The sequence below is a fragment of the Gopherus flavomarginatus genome, chromosome 5, assembly GCF_025201925.1.
Source record: "Gopherus flavomarginatus isolate rGopFla2 chromosome 5, rGopFla2.mat.asm, whole genome shotgun sequence".
Lineage (NCBI taxonomy): Eukaryota > Metazoa > Chordata > Testudines > Testudinidae > Gopherus > Gopherus flavomarginatus.
In genome coordinates, this window is record NC_066621.1 from 87,471,227 (window position 1) to 87,492,805 (window position 21,579).

At 44.5% G+C, this 21,579-nt stretch overlaps 1 protein-coding gene across 1 annotated transcript in view; it reads right to left on the bottom strand.

Annotated features, from left to right (window-relative positions):
- MYBPC3 (myosin binding protein C3) overlaps positions 1–21,579 on the bottom strand; it is a 130,431-nt gene that overhangs the window by 4,181 nt on the left and 104,671 nt on the right. Inside the window, exons 28-31 of the mRNA XM_050953646.1 lie at positions 19,978–20,173; positions 4,496–4,635; positions 3,760–3,919; positions 3,058–3,194 (exon numbers count right to left, since the gene is read on the bottom strand). Coding sequence (XP_050809603.1) covers positions 3,058–3,194; positions 3,760–3,919; positions 4,496–4,635; positions 19,978–20,173 — 633 coding nt within the window. The remainder of the gene's footprint in view (positions 1–3,057; positions 3,195–3,759; positions 3,920–4,495; positions 4,636–19,977; positions 20,174–21,579) is intronic.

Consider the following 21,579-nt stretch of genomic DNA (forward strand, 5'->3'; position numbering starts at 1 on the left):
ATTTTGCCTAACTTGAGATATCTAGGGGCTGTTTTTTTTTTCAGCATAATTAGCACTTCATATCATGTTCAAAGCACAGCTTCAATTGACTTCAGTTGAAAGTGATCAGCACTTATGCAAATCAGGCCTCTGGTGTCTCAAGTTGGGCATCCAGAAAAGGAGGAACACACAAACTATGAAACTTGTGGGTAACTATGGCAGATGAAGGGGTAGAATTCAGTTCTCCATCATGGTATTCAGGTATCTTAACTACAAGATCATCCTCCTGAAGTTGCTGCCTCATTCACTGTACACCTTCCAATTTCCTGCAGAAAACAGACTTGTTTACTGCAAAACCCTGAGCACCATCAGTCTTGTTCACTGAATGAGGCAGAGGTCTTGTAGGGAAAGAGCATGTGATTATGTAATTAAAGGCTATATAAATGTATAAACATAAGAGGGCTGAATTAAGGTTGCATGGTCAGTCTGAGTTCTGGCATTTCCTAGCTTTTGGGTTGAACCTTTACAATCTTTAAACATAGTTTATCTTGCATGTAATTTCCTAGGTTTTTAAAAAAGCAAATGGAAAAAAGAAGCTCCATGTGGAACCATATTAATCTATGTGTGGTTTACCACTAGGATTCCACTTTTAAATCCTCACCACAGATCTCTACCATTTGAGGTATCTCAGTTCCTGGTAGACTGTGGGCACTAGAGGGGGATGAGATACAGATGTTATCAGTGAGTTTGCCAGCTGTTTGTTGAGAACAGAGGAATGTTGGGACTTTGGAATCCTGAGTTCAATTTTGGGTTTTGTAGGGGAGTGTTCTGTGGCTGTTAAAGATTCTTTTGTCCCTGTTCCCTTCTACTTGTATCCCCTACCATCTCCCCTGCTTCTGTCCCCCTGTGCTTAAATCCCCCAAGTCTGTCCCTGTCCACTTCTGCTCCTATCCCCCAGCCTGTTTCTCCTCCTTCCACCCTGCATGTCACCCCTCTGCTTCCTCCTTTTCTTTCATGCTGCCTGGGTTCCAGGAGGGGAAGCGTTGTGAGTACAGGAGGGAAAGTCTCCCTAATGTCAGTTGTAGTGCATAGTATTGATAGCTGCATATATGCAGCTAATCAAGTATGTTTGTGTCTGATATGTTTTCCCCTTCTGATTGCAGTGTGGACTAAAGGTCTTCTATTTTTGCAACCAAGATGGTGGAATAAAAATTTAAATGAAAATAATGTTTCTTGTACTGTGACCCACGTTTATCCTCTGTCTCTAAACTTAGTGGAATCTTTAATGCAGCACTAGGATTAAACAGTAAGAACTAAACCTTTGTGACATCTGTTTTGTTTTTAAAATTAGCAGCCTTGGGCCTCAGTGTCTTCATCTGTAAAATTAGAATAATGATACTGATCTCCATTGTAAAGTGCTTTGAGATCTACATTTTGTTATTGTATGTCTTTGGCGTTGTCTGTTTGACAAGTCTTGTGCATCCATACTAGTCATGCTGAATCATAGTAACGACACCTGCAGTTTTACTGTTCTTGAACAACTTTGTCCACCCGTATATTTTTGTCAATAGCCCTCTTGCTCTTTCTGGAATTCCACCTCATGTCACAGTGCTATCTGGGCATGAATATTGGCTTCTGCCTAGTGGCAGCATTTTCATGGAATGCACTTTATACCTGAGACATCTTTGATAGTATAGAGTTATTCAAAATGTCAAAGCTCTATCACCGGGAAGCGTTGCCTGTGAAAAAGATGCAGAACAGCTATACAGTGTGTACAGAGCCATTTGTATGTGTCGTCTGGCAAGCATACAATTGGCATTGCATGTGCAGAAAGGTGTCTTAGAAAAGCCACTTTGGAGTGACTACACTGCGGGATGGAAGGATGAGCAGGGGTTTGCATCAATTGTGCTAACTTGGGAGGGAGAATCATCCAACCTGGGATTCAAATGACTGACTCATTTAACAACCACAAAAAGCCTAATATGGGGTGTTAGTGAAAATCAGTGGTAACTGGAACAGTTGTGTATTGGATATAAGATGAGTTTTAGTTGATTGAGGAGGAAAAATTGTTATTTAGCATAGTAAATTTCTTGTGTGTGTATAAGGCCCTTTTCCCCCCTGTTCAGTCTGCTTTCAGAGATTGAATCTAATCTTAGGCTACGTCTTCACTACCTGCCGTATCGGCGGCTGGCAATCGATTGCTCGGTGATCGATATATCGCATCTCATCTAGACGTGATATATCGATCCCCGAACGCTCTTATATCGATTCCGGAACTCCACCAACCCCAACGGAGTTGCAGAGTTGACATGGGGAGCCGCAGACATCGATCCTGCGCCGTGAGGACGGTGAGTAATTCGATCTTAGATACTTCAACTTCAGCTACATTATTCACGTAGCTGAAGTTGCCTTATCTGAGATCGATTTTCCCCCATAGTGTAGACCAGCCCTCAGTCAGTGGCAGATATTCTTTCTGATGTTTTTTCCTAATATCGGTACAAAGTACAGTTCACCCTGAATAGAGCTCAGCAAATAACTGAGAGTGAAGATAGTGTCCCCTGCCTGAGATTTTTTTTTTTAATGCTGTCCCCTTGCACATACAAATTACAGCAGGGTATTTTACTACTTGATCACACAATATGCATTCAGAAACACAAAGTTACACAGGTGCACTGTAGGTAATAGAAAAAGTTCTATTTCCTTTGCATTCTATAAAGTGAATAGTATGTTGTGTTGTCCTTTGCTGTGCTGAAAGACCTAATTATAATATATACATGGAAGGGGCCAGAGTTAACATTGCTATGCCAACTGTAATTTTCAGTTTCCTGACTTGGGCATTTAAAAACTTAGGTTTCATGCTATATCACTGTATTGCTTTTGTTGGTGTTCGGGTTTTTCACAGGAACACTATTTACTTCTAGGGTGTGGAGGGATAGTATGGATTGGAATCGGTGTCCTATAATGTAGATCAGTAATTAGAACAGTGTAATTACATGAAGCTGGCATGGATTTTAGGATAGTTATAGTAGGCTTTTGACTTGTCATAATTATATAGATGAAAACTAATGTAACCTGTACCTTGGGGCTTCCTCTTACAGCACAGCTGAGCGTAGCATTGTATCCAGAGATCACAGAACGGCTTACTAAGGGGTGAGTGAATTTGGGGGCTTCAGAGAAGTCATGCTCTTTGTAACTGGGTGGTTTATAAATGGTGCCTGCAATTCAAACAAACAGAGTAATCTAGTAAGAATTTTGTCTTAAATCTTGCCTAGTCAACACAGTCTACTTGTAATTTTATTTTATCTATGCTGTTTTAGGAAAGCAGTAGTGTTAAAACATCAGTGTTGCAAACATTTGTGATGTAATGAGATATTATTTCCTAAAAGCCCTAGCTCCTGGAGTCCTAGGATAATGTGAGAATCTGTTTTCATTTAAAAAATAAGTTTCTAGCCTTCATGGTTGCATGGAAAAGCTTGAAAGCATGAACTCTAAAGACTCAAAACCCAGAAGATAAGAATCCCAAAATTTGTTTTTAATTTAATGACTTCTGGGAGCCTGATTCATGATTCTTGTGGCTGGAAATAAAGAAAAATGTCACAGTCTAATAAGGAGTCTAAAAGATTAGAAGCTGTAAGTGCCCAGTATTAAGTAATGAAAAGGTCTCTGCTCCTATGCCAGAAATTCTGTACTCTCCTGTCTATAATGCATTACTCAACTTGCTAACTGTGGCTTATCCATGAGTCAGTTTTTGTGACCTTTGTTTTGAAGAATGTGTGTTACCTGTCTTTTTTATGTAGGCAGGAGTTTTAGTTGTTGCAGCAGTTTCACTCAGTCCACACAAATTTTCACTGAAGACACGGAAATAATATTCATTCCCCATAATTAGGTCTGACACGACACAGTTGGTTCGTCGATAGTGGTCAAAAACAGTGTACCATTCCTATAATGAGACTGTACATTAGTCTACTTTTTCTAACATCTTGAAAAAGGTTTAAAGGGTCAGAGATGGTGCTAGTTGTGGTATGCAGACCTTCCTTGTCAGTATTAGTGAAGAAGACAGCCTACCAAGTAACAATGATTTTGGGAATGGATAACAATTCCTGATAGAGTAAGTGAGAGCACACAGATTCCTTTAAGGGAAATTAAAACCTTACCTATTTTCTTACTTTGATGTTCATTTTGGCAGAAAATCATATATGTACTTGCATAAAACACAAAAGTTTCTATCCCTTATGGTTACTGCATATAAAACTTTGTAAACTAGTGCAAGTCTGTCTTCCTAAGTCTTCAGAGACAGCTTTAATGCCCATAATCACAGATGAAATCAACATGACTCTACTCAATTTCAACATGTCTGTTCATAACAAGATCAAAAATCATGTCAATTGACACAAGCCCTGAAAGTGAATATGTAGTTTCTGGTTCAGCATCTTACTTCCATGCTCTACCTGGCCCTATTCATCCTGCCCAATTTCAGTGACTTTAGGAATTATTGGCAAGCCTCAGTGTCTCTCACCATTGTCTTTTTGTCAGCCTTCTGGATTGTGTACCCCGAGATCTGAGCATTGCCATCATCTTGGGGTGGTTTCCACTCCAGAGCGACGTTGAATCCCCACACATCTATAATTTTCACATTCTGAGGTGGACCAGGTTTGTCTACAGAGGAAACAAGTCAGACAAACTCAGTTCTTGTTTCAGGATCTTTGATCTTCAGCATTTCCTTCCAAGCAGGAAAAAAATTGTTACTAAGTTGTTTAATTATCCCAAAGTAAAACACTTGTTTTATGGAAAGTTGAAAATTAAAACATGAAAATAAAAAAAGACGGTTACTCACCTTTGTAACTGTTGTTCTTCGAGATGTGTTGCTCATATCCATTCCAGTTAGGTGTGCGCGCGCTGCGTGCACGTTCGTTGGAAGATTTTTACCCTAGCAACACTCGGTGGGTCGACTGGGCGCCCCCTGGAGTGGGGCCACCATGGCGCCAGATATATACCCCTGCCGACCCAACCGCCCCTCAGTTCCTTCTTGCCGGCTACTCCGACAGTGGGGAAGGAGGGCGGGTTTGGAATGGATATGAGCAACACATCTCAAAGAACAACAGTTACAAAGGTGAGTAACCGTCTTTTCTTCTTCGAGTGCTTGCTCATATCCATTCCAGTTAGGTGATTCCCAAGCCTTACCTAGGCGGTGGGGTCAGAGTGAGATGTGGCAGAATGCAAAACTGCTGAGCCAAAGGCTGCATCATCTCTTGACTGTTGAACCAGAGCATAATGCGAAGCAAAGGTGTGGACCGAGGACCAGGTGGCTGCGCGACATATCTCCTGGATAGGCACACGAGCCAGGAAGGTGGCAGATGAAGCCTGAGCCCTAGTAGAATGCGCAGTGATGGGGCTTGGGGAAATATGAGCCAAATCATAACAAGTGCGGATGCACGCCGTCACCCAAGATGAGATCCTCTGAGAGGAAACAGGTAGGCCTTTCATTCGGTCTGCTACCGCGACAAAGAGTTGGGGCATTTTACAAAACTGTTTAGTCCACTCAGTATAAAATGCGAGCGCTCTACAGACGTCCAGGGAGTGCAGTTGTTGCTCCCGTCGTGTTGAGTGTGGCTTCGGGAAGAAGACCCGGAGAAAGATGTCCTGGTTAACATGAAAGGCCAAAACCACCTTAGGGAGGAAAGCCGGGTGTGGTCGCAACTGCACCTTGTCTTTGTGGAACACAAGGTACGGCGGATACACCATAAGAGCCCTAAGCTCGGAGACTCGTCTGGCCGATGTATGTCTATGAGGAAAGCTGTCTTCCAAGACAGGTATAGCAGCAAGCAGGTTGCTAACGGCTCGAATGGGGGAGACATAAGTCTGGTTAAAACCAGGTTAAGGTCCCAGGTCGGAGCTGGGCAGCGTTCTTGAGGATATAAGCGCTCCAAGCCCTTGAGGAACCTCAAAACCACAGGGTGTGAGAATACAGAACAACCACCTTTGCCTGGGTGGAAGGTAGAGATGGCTGCCAAGTGTACCCTCAGTGATGATACTGCTAGGCCCTGCTGTTTGAGAGACCAGAGGTAGCCCAAAATAGAGGGGATCGAGACCTCAGTGGGAGTAAGATTAAGTGTTTCGCACCAGCAGGAGAAACGCTTCCACTTGGCCAGGTACGTTGACCGGGTGGAAGGCTTTCTGCTACCCAGGAGAATTTGTCGTATTGATTCAGAGCAATGTAACTCTGACTGGTTTAGCCATGCAGCAGTCACGCCGTGAGGTGAAGAGCCTGCAGGTCCGAGTGGCGAAGCCTGCTGTGGTCCTGAGTTATGAGGTCTGGGTGGAGTGGCAGGGTAATTGGGTTGGCTATCGACAGGTCGAGCAACGTGGTTTACCAGTGCTGCCTGGGCCACGCTGGAGCGATCATGATGATTCGTGCTCTGTCCCTGCGGAGTTTCAGCAGGACCTTGTGAACCAGTGGGAACGGTGGGAAGGCATAAAGGAGCTGGCTCTTCCACGGCATCAGGAAAGCGTCTGAGATCGATCCCAGGGAGAGACCTTGGAAGGAGCAGAGCATCTGGCATTTCCTGTTCTCACGGGAAGTGAACAGGTCTATGTGGGGAAATCCCCACTTCTGGAAAACAGAATGCATAACGTCCGGGCGGATCGACCACTCGTGAGACAGGAAAGACCTGCTGAGTCGATCTGCCAGGGTGTTCCGAACGCCTGGGAGAAAGGATGTTACCAGATCTATCGAGTGGGCTATGCAAAAGTCCCAGAGTTGGATGGCCTCCTGACAAAGGGGGGAGGACCGTGTCTCTCCCTGTTTGTTTATGTAGTACATGGCTGTTGTGTTGTCTGTAAACACTGAGAAACAACAGCCTCGCAACTGTTGCTGGAACGCCTGGCACGCCAGGCGGACTGCTCTCAGTTCTCGGACATTTATGTGTAATGCAAGCTCCTGAGAAGACCAAAGGCCTTGAGTACGAAGGTGACCGAGGTGAGCACCCGAGCCGAGAGATGACGCGTCCGTCGTCAGGGACATTGAGGGTTGGGGCGGATGGAACGGCATCCCTGCACACACCAGGGAGGGAGTTAGCCACCATTCCAGGGAGCCTAGGGTGCTCGAGGGAATGGTGACTATCATGTCTATCGGGTCCCTGCCTGGGTGGTATACCGAGTTGAGCCAAACTTGGAGAGGACGAAGGCAGAGCCTGGCGAGTTTACAAACGTGCAGGCAGCCATGTGACCCAGGAGACTGAGACAAGTGTGAGCCGAGGTCGTCTGGAAATTCTGTAGACCTTGGATGATTGTTGCCATCGCCTGAAACCGCGGCTGTGGTAAGCTAGATTGGAGTCCAGGATAGCTCCTATGAAGTCTAACCTCTGCGTAGGAACCAGAGTGGATTTTTCTATATTGATCATCAGGCCTAGACGTGTGAATAGGTCCTTGACGATGCCCACATGCTGAGTGACTTGTGTCTTGGAGGCTCCTCGGATGAGCCAATCGTCCAGATACGGAAAAAGTGTATCTGACGTCGGCGGAGTTAGGCGGCGACTATGGCCATACACTTTGTAAATACCCTTGGGGCTGTAGAAAGGCCAAATGGCAGGACCGTAAACTGGAAGTGCTGATGGTTGGCTACAAAGTGGAGGTATCTCCTGTGCGGAGGAAAGATGGCGATGTGAAAATACGTGTCCTTCATATTGAGGGCTGCATACCAGTCTCCAGGATCCAAGGACGGGATAATGGTCCCCAGGGATACCATGGGGAACTTCAACTTTATCATAAACTGGTTGAGTCCTCGCAGGTCTAGGATAGGTCTGAGACCTCCCTTTGACTTGGGGATTGCTAACACGGAGAAGGACAGGGATACTATTCAGGAAGATCTGGACCACCTTGTAAACTAGAGTAATAGTAATAGGATGAAATACAATAGTGAAAAGTGCAAGGTCATGCACTTAGGGATTAATAATAAGAATTTTAGATATACGTTGGGGACGCATCAGTTGGAAGCGACAGAGGAGGAGAAGGACCTGGGGGTATTGGTTGATAGCAGGATGACTATGAGCCGCCAATGCGATACGGCTGTTAAAAAAGCAAATGCGATTTTAGGATGCATCAGGCGAGGTATTTCCAGCAAGGATAAGGAGGTGTTAGTACCGTTATATAAGGCGCTGGTGAGACCCCATCTGGAATATTGTGTGCAGTTCTGGTGTCCCATGTTCAAGAAGGATGAATTCAAACTGGAACAGGTCCAGAGACGGGCTACTAGGATGATCCGAGGAATGGAAAACCTGCCTTATGAAAGCAGACTCAAAGAGCTTGGCTTGTTTAGCCTGGCCAAAAGAAGGCTGCGGGCGGATATGCTTGCTCTATGTAAATATATCAGGGGGGTTAACGTTAGGGAGGGAGAGGAATTATTTAAGTTTAGTACTAATGTAGGCACGAGGACGAATGGGTACAAACTGGATATAAGGAAGTTTAGACTTGAAATTAGATGAAGGTTTCTAACCATTAGGGGAGTGAAGTTCTGGAACAGCCTTCCGAGGGAAGTAGTGGGGGCAAAAGACTTTTCTGGCTTTAAGACTAAGCTTGATAAGTATATGGAGGGGATGTTATGATAGGATAGTTTAATTTGGGCAATTGATCTTGGATTATCACCAGATAAGTCTGCTCAATGGTCTGCGGGGAGATGTTGGATGGGATGGGAACTGAGTTACTGCAGAGAATTCCTTCTTGGGTGCTGGCTGGTGAGTCTTGCCCACATGCTCAGGGTTTAGCTGATCGCCATATTTGGGGTCAGGAAGGAATTTTCCTCCAGGGCGGATTGGCAGGGGCCCTGGAGGTTTTTCGCCTTCCCCTGCAGCGTGGGGCATGGGTCACTTGCTGGTGGATTCTCTGCAGCTTGAAGTCTTCAAACCAATTTTGAGGATTTCAATAACTCAGTCCTGGGTTAGGGGTTGTTATAAAAGTGGATGGGTAGGGTTCTGTGGCCTGCCTTGTGCAGGAGGTCAGACTAGATGATCATATTGGTCCCTTCTGACCTATGAGTCTATTAGGAAATAATGGGAGTAAAACACCTTGCCCCTTTCGTCATCGGTACCTCCTCCATAGCTCCTATGGCGAGGAGCGTCTGCACCTCTTGTAAGAGGAATTGCTCGTGAGAGGGGTCCCTGAAGAGGGACAGGGTTGGAGAGTGGGAGGGTGGGGTTGAAATAAATTGGAGGTGGTACCCATACTCCACAGTGCGTAGGACCCAGCGATCTGGTTAACTGGGACCATGCCGGGAGGAAGTAGGAGAGACGGTTGGAGAAGGGAGGAGAGGGATCCTGGCCTGTAACTGGTACGCTGCCCTCGGGCGCACCTTCAAAAGTTCGTCTTTGGTCCTGGTGGTGGATTTGAGGGACCTTGATTTTGGCCCCCTTGGGGTCCTGACGGTTGTCTGCGACCACCTCGGCCATGCCGCCTGCCAAAGTCCTGTCTTTGTCTAGGCACAGAGTATGGGCAGTGAGGCTGGGGACGGAAAGGCCTGCGTTGGGTCACCGGCGTATGCATGCCGAGAGAGTGCATTATGACCCTGCTGTCCTTCAGGCTTTGCAGCCTGGGGTCAGTCTTTTCAAGAAGAGGCCTTTACCATCAAATGGTAAGTCCTTAATGGTATACTGCAGCTCCGGTGGGAGGTTTGAAACCTGAAGCCATGAGATGCGCCTCATGGCAACACCCGAGGCCAGAGTCCTGGCTGCTGATTCTGCTGCATCCAACGAGGCCTGGAGGGAAGTTCTGGCCACCTTTTTCCCTTCCTCCAAGAGGGCAGTGAACTCTTAGCGGGAGTCTTGAGGGAGAAGCTCCGTAAACTTACCTACTGCCACCCAGGTGTTATAATTATAGCGGCTAAGCAAGGCTTGTTGATTTGCCACCTGGAGCTGTAGGGCCCCTGCCGAGTACACCTTGCAGCTGAGTAGGTCCATTCGCCTACTCTTCGATTTCGGGGCTGGCGCCTGCTGGCCGTGGCATTCCCTCTCATTAACGGACTGGACAACTAGTGAGCAGGGAGGAGGATGGACATACAAGTACTTGTACCCTTTAGAGGGCACCATATATTTACGCTTGACTCCCCTGGCTGCAGGAGGGATAGAGGCTGGGGACTGCCATATAATATTGGCATTCGCCTGGATGGTCTGAATAAACGGTAGGGCCACTCTAGTGGGGGCATCCACCGATAGAATGTCCACTATCGGGTCCTCTACCTCCGGGACCTCCTCCACCTGGAGGTTCATATTGAGTGCCACCCTCCTTAGGAGGTCCTGATGGGCTCTCAGGTCGATTGGAGGAGGGCCCGAGGAGGATGTTCCTGCCACCGCCTCATCTGGAGAAGAGGAAGAGGAGATGCCGACGACGAGCGGGTCCTGGGTGGCCTGTTGCTCTTGGGCGATCTTCTGCTCCAGAGGAACCTAGGAGTCCGGTGGGTGAACTGGGGCTTCCTCCGCAGCAGTCGGAGGGGGACGCCTAACTGTCGCCTCTGGCACTTGGTGCTCTGGTGAGTCAGAGCGGGACGGAACTACTGGTACGCCTTGGGCCTGGTGGTACGCCCAAGGTGTCCAGAAAGACCACTGATGGGGTCGTTGGTCCTGGGCCTGGGTCTCTTGGAAGACTTTGGTGGGCTCATCAGAATTGCGGTCCTGAGCATAAGAGCTGTCTGCATGGGATGGTACTGATGAGTGTCTGGATGGCCATGGAGGTGCTGAAAAGCCTTGGGCAGAGTCTCTGTCTCTAGCAGACCTTGCCCTACTCAGCACTGGGGACCGCGAGGAGGAGAACGGTACCGGGACTGCGAGTGGCGTCGGGAGCGGGAGCGCCGACGGGACCTGGAGCGTCTGCGGGACCGTGATCATGAACGGTGCCGCTCTGCTGTGCCGACAGAGGATGGTCTTATCAAGGCAGGTTGCCGATAGACTATATTACCTGCACCGGTGGTGCCGGGGGTTGAGGCAGCGTTGACTCTGTCATGGCAATCAGATCCCTCACCGTTGAGAGTGTCTCCGGCGTGGAGGGAATAGTAAGCTCAACCACGGCGTGTGCTGGGGAACTGTCAGGCACCGGACTCAATGGCCTTCGTGGGACCGGAATCGACGGTGCCGATGTCGTCCGTGCCGTGGCAGGTGTCAGTGCCGGGCGATCCGACTTAGACGAGCTCTCTGGCTGCAGTGCAGGTTGCACGGAAACAGCAGGAGTTTTAGGCTTTCTCAACCTCGGGGAGAGGGAGTGGTGCCAAGTCGACTTCGGTGCCGGTGACAGCCAGTGCCGAGAGGCCTTGACAGTACTGGCACGGTCCGGTGCTGAGGAGGGGCTTCTGCCCGCTGATTGACCAGCGCTCGGTGCCGAAGGTGAAAGGGGTAAGAGCTGCCTCCATGAGGAGCTGCTTTAGCCAAAAGTCCCGCTCCTTTTTTGTTCTCGGCTTAAAAGCCTTGCAAATGTGACACTTATCTGTCAGGTGAGATTCCCCGAGGCACTTAAGGCAGGAGTCGTGTGGATCTCCTGTCGGCATTGGCTTATGACAGGCTGAGCACTGTTTGAAACCCGGTGAACCAGGCATGGGCCCCGGCACCGGGTGCGGGGAAGGGGCTAATCCCCGAACCCTTCTTAACTATACACTAACTATGAACAATAAAAATTAACTAGAACTATATAACTTTGAACTATACACACAACAAAATAACTAGAGAACTACGAGTAGCTAGGGAGGTGGAGGTCAGTGAAACCGCACTCCACTGTTCCAACGACTGACACGGGCGGTAGGAAGGAACTGAGGGGCAGTTGGGTCGGCAGGGGTATATATCCGGCGCCATGGTGGTGCCACTCCAGGGGGCGCCCAGCCGACCCACCGAGTGTTGCTAGGGTAAAAATCTTCTGACGAATGTGCACGCGGTGCGCGCTCACCTAACTGGAATGGATATGAGCAAGCACTCGAAGAAGAATGTCAGTTAAGGTACCTACTCTATTCTTAATGCTATCCTTCTGCATATTGTTCAGAGACAGGCAATCCATTTAACAAAAACAGGAACCACCCAAACCTTAACTTTGAATCAAACAAGAACTTTTTGCGATGTTGGATGGGAGTTAACTCTTTTTGCAAGTCTTTTATTATACACAGTTTTCTCTGACTGAATTAATCAGTTTCTCATTGAGAGGTCTTACATACACTGAGAACAGTGTATTGAACCACCTAGGCACTGGATCAATGTTTAGCTGGACTGATGAAGGTCAGACGCTTAGAAATGCTTGAGCGCTTTATTGGAGAGATTGTTAATATCTCTCCTATGGGAGGGTAAATGCATCATTTAAACAAGCTGTAGTCCTGCCCTTGTTGAAGAAACCAGACTTGAATATTGCCAAGTCTCTAACGTCCTGTCTCTGGGAACATCAATGAAAAGGCAATGACAGGCCAACTCTAGCATCCAGAATCCTTAAACTCCTTGGATCTGTAGAATGGGTCCACACATTTCTTTCAGAGGCTTAAGGTGGGTGACTTCTTTTTCTCCCAGTGACTCAGCTGACTCCCACAAGACTGAGTTTTGTCACTGCTCTTTTACACAGTCTCTATAAAGCTGGTGAAAAGTGATATATAGTGGCTACAGTGTTATCAGTTTGCAGACAGTACTTAGATCTATTTCTTGTCTTAAAAAGTATTCAGTCATGTCCATGCTGTCCAAATGTCAGCCAGAGAGTGTGATTTGGATGGCTTTAATTCATTTCAAATAATACTGAGTTGATGTAGATTGGCAGAGAGAAACATTCTGAGGACCTTTAACCTGTCTCTTGATAGAGGGTATCTGCCCACCTACTGTTAAACTGGTTCATTCTCTTGGGTCTTATTAGATTCATCACTGCACCAGACTCCCAGCTTTTATCAGTGACAGCAAATACTTTTTCATCCATGGCTGATCAAGAGGATATGTACTTTAATATGCTTTCTTCACCATGTTTATCTGTGCCTCATTTATATCTCTAGGCTAGATGAGTGCAATGCACTCTTTAGAGCTAGCCAAGAAGTTTTGACTAGTACAAAATGAGGTTCTCCACCTTCTGGCTTGAGATGGGCTACCATGAGCATGCTATATCTGTGCGTTTCTCTCTTCCATAGCGGACAGTCACTTCTGGGTGAAATTCAAGATGCTGATTTTCTACAAAGCCCTATATGCCCCAGGTTCTTGTTATCTTAGAGAGCCCCATTTCCTCTTTGCCATCTGTATCACTTCAGCTATCTTTTACAAGGATGAAGCTTGCAGGAGCTGGAAGCCAGTAGGGGAGGGCTTTGTCTCTGGAATTTGCTCCTGTTGGACATACTTCAAAGTCCAAACCTGGCCACTTTTAAAATGTACAGAATGGCATCAGGCTTTTCCACTATCATGTCCACTCTCAGACCCCCATGATACAATCAGGTGACTCATGAAGGACTAAAACACACAGTCACACCTTAGACTGGATCATCTATCTAGATGTAGACAAGGAAATTGAAGGATTGACCTTTATCTTGGACAGTCCACTATATCCTTCAAATTGATATAAAAACTTAGGTATAATGCAGGAAGAAGGTTTTATAAGTAGTCTGCCCCTGTTCTACGAACTCATAGTCCCAGATAATTTCTGAAGTATGCTCAGTGAAATCTATACCCAACTGAAGAACCAAGAACTGGAAGATCTGGTGAGACTTTGACCTTGTACACTGGCTTCTGTTGTTGACCACGCTGGTACCTAAAAGACCCTTGCATTCATCCCAGCAGATCACTGTTGATTTCTGATAAGATGGAGCAGTAGGAAAGGAAACAAATGACACTGATAGAAAACTGGCAGTTAAACTCCAGCACAAGATTTTTCTCTACTGTAGCTAATATATCATCAACTTTACATGTAATACCCTGTAAAATTTTCCGGATAGTGAACCACCTTGTTAACGCAAACTGCTTCCTCATATCCCACCAACAAGCTCCTTTCAAAGATCTGTCAACATTATAAGATCAGGACAACAGCAGCTATTCATGAGACTTAAAACACCTTTCCCCTTCCAATGAATTTAGCTCATTCACATAGCAAGAAAATATAGGACTGCTGGAAGAAATCTGATTCACTACTGATGATTATCTATGCCAATCATGGGCTAGTTAAAGACATCTGTGGATTCTTACAGAGATTGTCAACTCCACACCACCTTTGATGAGAGAAAGCTATCATCCATCTTAAAGCATTCCACAATCTGGCCTACTTATATTTAATTTAGATTTCTGAAACTACTGCTTGTTGATTGACCTCTAATTTTTGAGCAAATTAACTTAGAAACTAGCTATTGTATCACCAATATCCTGCATCCATCCAACCTGGGTTTAAGCCAAGTCAGAACAAAGGTAGCACTGAAGGATGATCACCTCTTGCCTGTAAACTGCAGAAAGTTCTTGCTCTTATTTCTGGATCTGTCCGGGGCATTTCTACATAGATCATACTATTGTCCAGGGGTGCTGGAACAATTTTTATAGTGGGGGTGCTGAGGGCCATTGGATCAAACTGTAAACCCTGTATATAATGGAAACCATTTCAAGCCAGGGGATTGCACCCCTAGTTCCAGCATCTATGCTACTGTCCTACCTAACTGATAGCAGGAATCCATTGTAAAGTGCTGAAATGGCTCCATTTTTTCCTTTCAAGACAACAACAGAGTGTGAGGATGGAAAACTGCTCTTTTATCTCTGGAGCACTCAGGAAGTCCCATAAAGATTGACTTTCTCCTCCATCCTTCTTAACATGTACATAGAGTTGTTAAGGGAAATTATGAGACATTGTTTTAAATGTCAGCAATATGCAGACAACCCCCAATTTTAAGTTTTCATTTTCCTTTTGATACATACGGAATGATTTTCTAGCCCCCTCACTGCTCGGCTGAACAAGAGATGAGAATTCTGTACTACCATGAATAGAAAAGAATCACAAAGGACTGAGTCAAGGGTTATTTATATTTGGAGCTTTCAAATGGCTCCAGCTGTTGTTTATTGGTAACACTTCTACATCCTCAAGAGCAGTGTGAAGTGAAGATTTGGAATGCACATTCCAGACACAGTGTAGAAAATACATCTAAATGCATTTAACTAAAAAGGCTCCTGGAATTTTGGGGAAATGATTGGTAAAAGTACAGAACTGTATTTCCACTTTAGTTTCCACACGCTGTAAAATATAGATACTTCTGCTATCTCACAGGGATCGTGAATGATTTATTCAGTGTTTGTGATGTGTTCAGCTACTACAGTCGTTTTGACTTTCATTTTTGTAGCCATCTCAAAAATCAGTTTGAGGGGAGAGTTGCAACTAGTCATGCAATGGATAAAAATTACAATTCTGTGTAATGAATACAAATACCTAGGGATACAAAGATTAGGGCAAAAAATTGTCAGAGCCAGAACTGAGATGAATTGGCTAAGTGAAACAGGACAATACTGTGGAGCACTGTTTTGTATAATTGAAGTCTGTAAGGGATGATATTCTACAGAATAGTGAAAAATCAAACCCTTAAACCAACCTAAGTGGATTGCTAGGTATGCTGTGGCTTCCTGTGCCAAAATATAGTATACCAACTCACTTCACAGGCATACATGAGCCACCAGGGCTATGCTGAAATAAGGCAAAAACAATTAAAGGCAGCTATTTCCAGCTGCGAATCTTTGGAGCTGAGTTGCAGATTGGATGAAGGCTTTGCTCTTTCCCTCTTGCTGGTTCTCCACCCTCTCTCTCACACCAGCAGTTCAGAATAAAAGCCTTCCACCTCCACATCTCTCTCTGAAGTACAGAACATAGAAACAGTGAGAGCAGCAGCACTGCCCATCAAAATGTGGAAATGTGTCATATTGGATTGGAAGTTTTAAAAACTGCAATCTGCTATACCAATAAAAATGTCAGCCTGTCATTTCTATATTGAATAACACCTCCAAACTTATTTGAATATAACAATTCTGCACCATATGCCTATGTATCTGCTGGTATGTAAAACCTCTACAGCAACCCTACTACTTGTGAATCTACCAGTACCTGACAATATTGGACCGGATGACTGTTATATTGTTAAGAACACAAATGAATAATTTCTAATCTGTATATACACAAATAAATTCTAAACAATTTCTCCTTTGTTTCTGTCTTGACACCAAGGGCTGGTGTTAATAGCAGGAAGTGTGTGTGATGCTGGCAGACCAGGTGCCAGCTCATGCCAAGGACTTCAGGCCCCAACTGAACACGATGAATGCATAGCTGGAAACCAGTCTGGTTCATCTCTGTGTTACTATTTTTAAAATAGTATTAGATTTATAAAAATGTGTCTAGACTTTATGAAATGATTGTAGGATGCCCCATGTATTTATCTCACTTAAGATTATATTAAGGTATGCATTGTAAACCTCTAACTATGGCCTGGTCTACACTACAGAGCTAGGTCAATGCAGAGCAGCTTTTGTTGACCTAACTTTGTAAGTGTCTACATTAAATTTCACTCCCGCCGATGTAGCTGCCCCACTACGCTGACTTAATAAGTCCAGTTCCGCAAGAGGCATAGAGTCAATGTCAATGTAGTTAGGTTGACGCATTGTCAGTGTAGACACTGCATTGCTTACATCAACTTTTATTGGCTTTCAGAAACTGTCCCACAGTGCCCCATACTGACAGCACAGTCAGTGTAAGTGCACCTGGTGAGGATGCTCTCTGCCAACCCAAGGAGCAAAGTGTAAACACGCACCAGGATGTAATTACTGTGGCAGCTGTATGCTGATGTAAGTGAGGTCAACTTAATTTTGTAGCATAGACATGTGCTGTAACTCCCTAAATAGGAAAGAAGCATTAATTAATGTAAAGTCCAGATTCTTACCAAAGATGCTAGGTCCTGCACACAAGAATGTCCATTGAAACCAAATGAGCCATTGTGAAACATTAAAGGACAGAGACTTTGTGGATTGCTCCCCCCATGTCCATGAAGAGGAGATGTGTATGAGGACCTGTCCCATGAGCTTAAACTATTGGGGAAGGGAAAATTCCTGACAAGAAGAAACTGAGTCTCTATGCTGCTTGAACTTTGAGAGGACAAGATTTCTAAGCATAAGCTCGGGATCCTCAATGCTTGGCCTGGTTAGCCATAAAGGACTTAAAGAATTTGCTTATGATAGAAGCTTCTACCATCCTTTGAACTTAAGACTGTAACTCATTTGTGTATGTATGTTTACCTGCTTTAACATTGTTAATAAATCCTTAGTTAATGTATTATAGAATTGGCTACAAGTGTTTTCTTGGGTATAAGATCTAAGGTGCAATTGACCTGGGATAAGTGACTGGTCCTTTGGGACTGGGAGTAACTTGAATATTATTGTGATTTTTGATGTAAGGGACCATCTATCACAAAGGCAGGCTTACCTGGCAATATGGACCAAAGTACCAAGTGGACTCTCTGTGACTCTGTGTTAAGGCAGTTACAGTGCTTGAGGAGTTCACACTTGATACTTGGTTGCTGAAATCTAAATCTCCCAATCAGTTTGGGGTTTGTGCTCTGCTTCTTAACAGTCTGCCCTGAAGTTGCTACTCAGGGTATGGCTACACTTGAAACTTCAAAGCGCTGCTGCGGCAGCGCTTTGAAGTGCGAGTGTGGTCACAGCGCCAGCACTGGGAGAGAGCTCTCCCAGCATTGCACGTACTCCACATCCTCTACGGGTGTAGCTTGCAGCGCTGGGAGCCACACTCCCAGCGCTGCAGCACTGTTTACACTGAGGCTTTACAGCACTGTATCTTGCAGCGCTCAGGAGGGTGTTTTTTTCACACCCCTGAGCTCGAAAGTTGCAGCGCTGTAAAGCGCCAGTGTAGCCATGGCCTCACACTCCCGAGCCACTTCAAACAGCTTGAGAGTGTATAGTTCTTTTTCTTCTCTTTGGGGATGAAAGGGACTTACTTTAGGACAGTCCAGTTTTTGGTTGCCTGCTTCCTCACCCCAATCCTCAAAAGATAAGAGCACATGAGGCTATAGACATTAATCCCTCAGCATGCAGACATCTGTCAAGGAAGCTTAGCTGATTAACTGATTTAGCAAAGGATCAGTGATTGATATATTGGTTCTTTGACAGCCAGGTTAGGCTCTCACCCTTCCAGCTGACCTATGCCCGCTGTTACATAGCAACTGTAGCACTGCCGTCAATAAAAACAGCCTGCCTGTTTCTCCCACGTTTCTCTCCTGCCAAGAACATACAAATCTGGAGAGCAGAAGGTGCTGTTGACAGAAGTGAAATAGGGCAGCTCTGATGAATGAGGGGCTGAGTCAGTAATTTAAATGCATGCTTTGGCTGTAGAAGGCTCTGCAAGTATCCAAGCCCTTTCAGTTATCAGTAGGAGATTAACTGAAATTTATTTAGTGTTGTGGGAAAGCTATCTACCTAAGAATTTAGAAAACTTACACCAGTCCTGTAGGCCTGCTAGGGGGAGGGATAGCTCAGTGGTTTGAGCATTGGCCTGCTAAACCTAGGGTTGTGAGTTCAATCCTTGAGGGGGCCATTTAGGGAACTAGGGTAAAAATCTGTCTGGGGATTGGCCCTGCTTTGAGCAGGGGGTTGGACTAGATAACCTCCTGAGGTCCCTTCCAACCTTGATATTCTGTGATTAATAAGTATAATAACATTACTCACACTTTATCAGCCATTAAGTTTCTGTGGGAAATGGTTCTCTGACAACTTACATAAAGTCAATTTTACAGTAGAAGATATACCAAATATTGAAAGGAAAATACTGAGTATTGTCATACAGGAACAGAGCATGCTTTAGGTCCTTTGTGTCTAGAACCATTAGGTGCTCACTTTTGCCATCTTTATCCTATGTATGTCTTAAAATTTTTAAAATTTTCAACAATATGCAATAAACTCCATATTCTCAGTTCTAAACGGTCAGAAGTTATATTAAATAATAACAAATAAAATTACATATTCCCAGAAAGATATTAACAAATTGGAGGAAATTTAAGGAGAACAAAAATGATCAAGTCTGAACGAAGTGATTTAACCTTTCCTCCTAGAAAAGCAAAATGTGTATATAATGTGGCTAAGCAACATTTTACTCTTAAAATATTTGCAGATGATTAATAGCAAAGATAAATTATTTTATATTATTAGTATTTAGTATTATCATTATTTAGTATGTTACATAGAGCTATAACAGAATTCTTGCTGACTATGATATATATATTAGTCTGTGAATAGTCTTCCAAGAGAATTTATGGAAGTGTCATTAAAATGAGAGTAGAAATGTGCAGTACAGAACAATTCTGCACTGAGCTACAAGAGATGAACTGTCTTAAGGCTTGCCTTATGGGATGTTAATCCGCACCAGAGCGTTGTAAATCCTAGTGTATCATTAGTGTGTTGTGTACTGACTGGACTTGTGGACACCGCGGGCACCCACTAAACATTCCATAGTGTGTATTAAGGTAGTCCTGTGAAAAACTATACTAACGTGCACTAGGGAGCTTTTCGTATGTGCCAGCAGGGTCCACACATGCCAGTAAGTCCATGACATGCTCCAAAATTTACACCCACTGGTGTGGACTAATGCACCATGAAGACAAGCCCTTAGCTGATCTAACAGGTCTGTCCATATCTGTCTGCTCTAATTGTATTAGACAAGTATTCTCTGAATTCTTTTACAAAGTTAGGGTAAATTCACAACCTGAATGAAGTGGAATCCTCCTACTAATGTATTAGTGCCCCTCTCTAACTCTGGGAATAGTACAATAATACACATACTGGTCACATTGTTTTTTGCATTTACAACCCCTGGGTGTAGAAGGATCATGACACCAGCATACTAATTCCTGGATTCATATTTCCTACGTGGCTATAGTAAAATCATGCACAAGCCCACCAGGGCTGGGATCCATACTTTCTACTTCTGTGTGCAGAAGGATACACATACTAATTCCACTGTTTTAAATGTTGAGCTTTAAAGTCACGAGTTTCTTACCCATTATCTGCATGGTAATAGCAACCTTATCATTCATGTTTTCTATCTGAACTTCCACTTCATATGTCCCTGAGTGGTGATGCTCAGCCTTTCGAATGAACAGGATAGTGTCTGTCGTGCTGTTCCGAATTCCCACCTCTTTGGCGTCTAGTGTTTGACCATCTTTTGTCCAAGTGACTTTGGGTCTAGGTTTACCCTGCAGGAAGAAAAGATCATGTTTATTCTCTGAACAACAACAGATTTGCTTTTTTCAGGGTCTTTTTTTTTCTTTTTTGGTCTATAAAAATAGAAGAATTAATTTCAGATGCTGTACTGATAGATGAACGAATGATTCTTTGTCTGCTTCCCCTTTTCCTGGGCCCCTTCAGATATTTCTCTTCCATCCTCATGGATCAATAGCACCATGTTCTGACTGGGAAATGGAGATATAACACCCCCATTTTAACAAAAGTCATTCTGGGAACAAACACTGACAAAAGGCTGAAGTTACCTTCTTCCTTTAGATTCATTAGGAGAGCTAGCTATCTCAATGCCCCGTTTCTTTGGGGGCTGAGGAAATTGAGAGTACATGGAAGATGAACAACAGAAACCTTCATGTGTTTTCTGTTGAGACTGTTACTCCAGCTACTGTTCCTCCCACCAGTCTCTGACTCCCTTCTCTAGTTGCTTTCAAGGCCTTTCAGAAGCTCTTGCCCAGAACTGCAGCGTCCTTGGATCTAGAATTTTGGTAGTTCAGGACAAATCACATAAACTGTTTGATATACTACACTCCAAACAGTCAGTACATTGGCTGTGCCCATAAATGAAGACATTCTGGAGCCAATAAAAGATCTATAACTTACACATCTATTAATATCAGCCACTTCCAAGACAGCTGATATTTAGCCCCTCAAAAGTGCTTTGGGTGCTTTTTTAAAATCCTACATTGGGTTTCTTATTGTTTCTGCAGCTTAAGAAACATCCAAACAATTTGGCCCTCCAAAGTATATCCCTAGAAATAAAGATTCCAGGTGCTTAGAACTTCTGGGTAGGAACCCATATTTATTAGGCACATTACAATCCACAGTACTACCAGGTTTGCTGATTAACTGATTTATTCACCTGGGACAACCTGATCTCCTCTTCTTGATCAGCTGCTTGAGGACACCAGAAATCAGTTTAAAAAAGACAGTCTCACAAGGACAGTTGGTGGCAAAACACTCTGCCAAGCTGTCTGAAGTGGCTCACGAACATGTGTGTCAACCTCATAGCAGTCTGTCAAGAACCAGGGCACAAACCCCCAACTGGTTGTGTTTTGTAATTAGATTTCACCAATGAAGAATGAGGTGTGAACTCCTCAAGTACTATACCAGACTTAACATGGAGTCAGACAGTTGTCTTAGGCACTGCGGTCTATCTTGCCACGCAGGCAAGCCTACTTTGTGATAGATGTTCCCTTACACCAAAAATCACATCAATAGTCAGGTTACTTCCAGTTCCAGAAGATCAGTCACTTACCCCAGGTCACTTGTACCTCAGATCTCAAACCAAAGACAATGCTTGTAGCCAATCCTATAATAAACTAACTACAGATTTATTAACTAGGAAAAAGAAAAGAGTTAT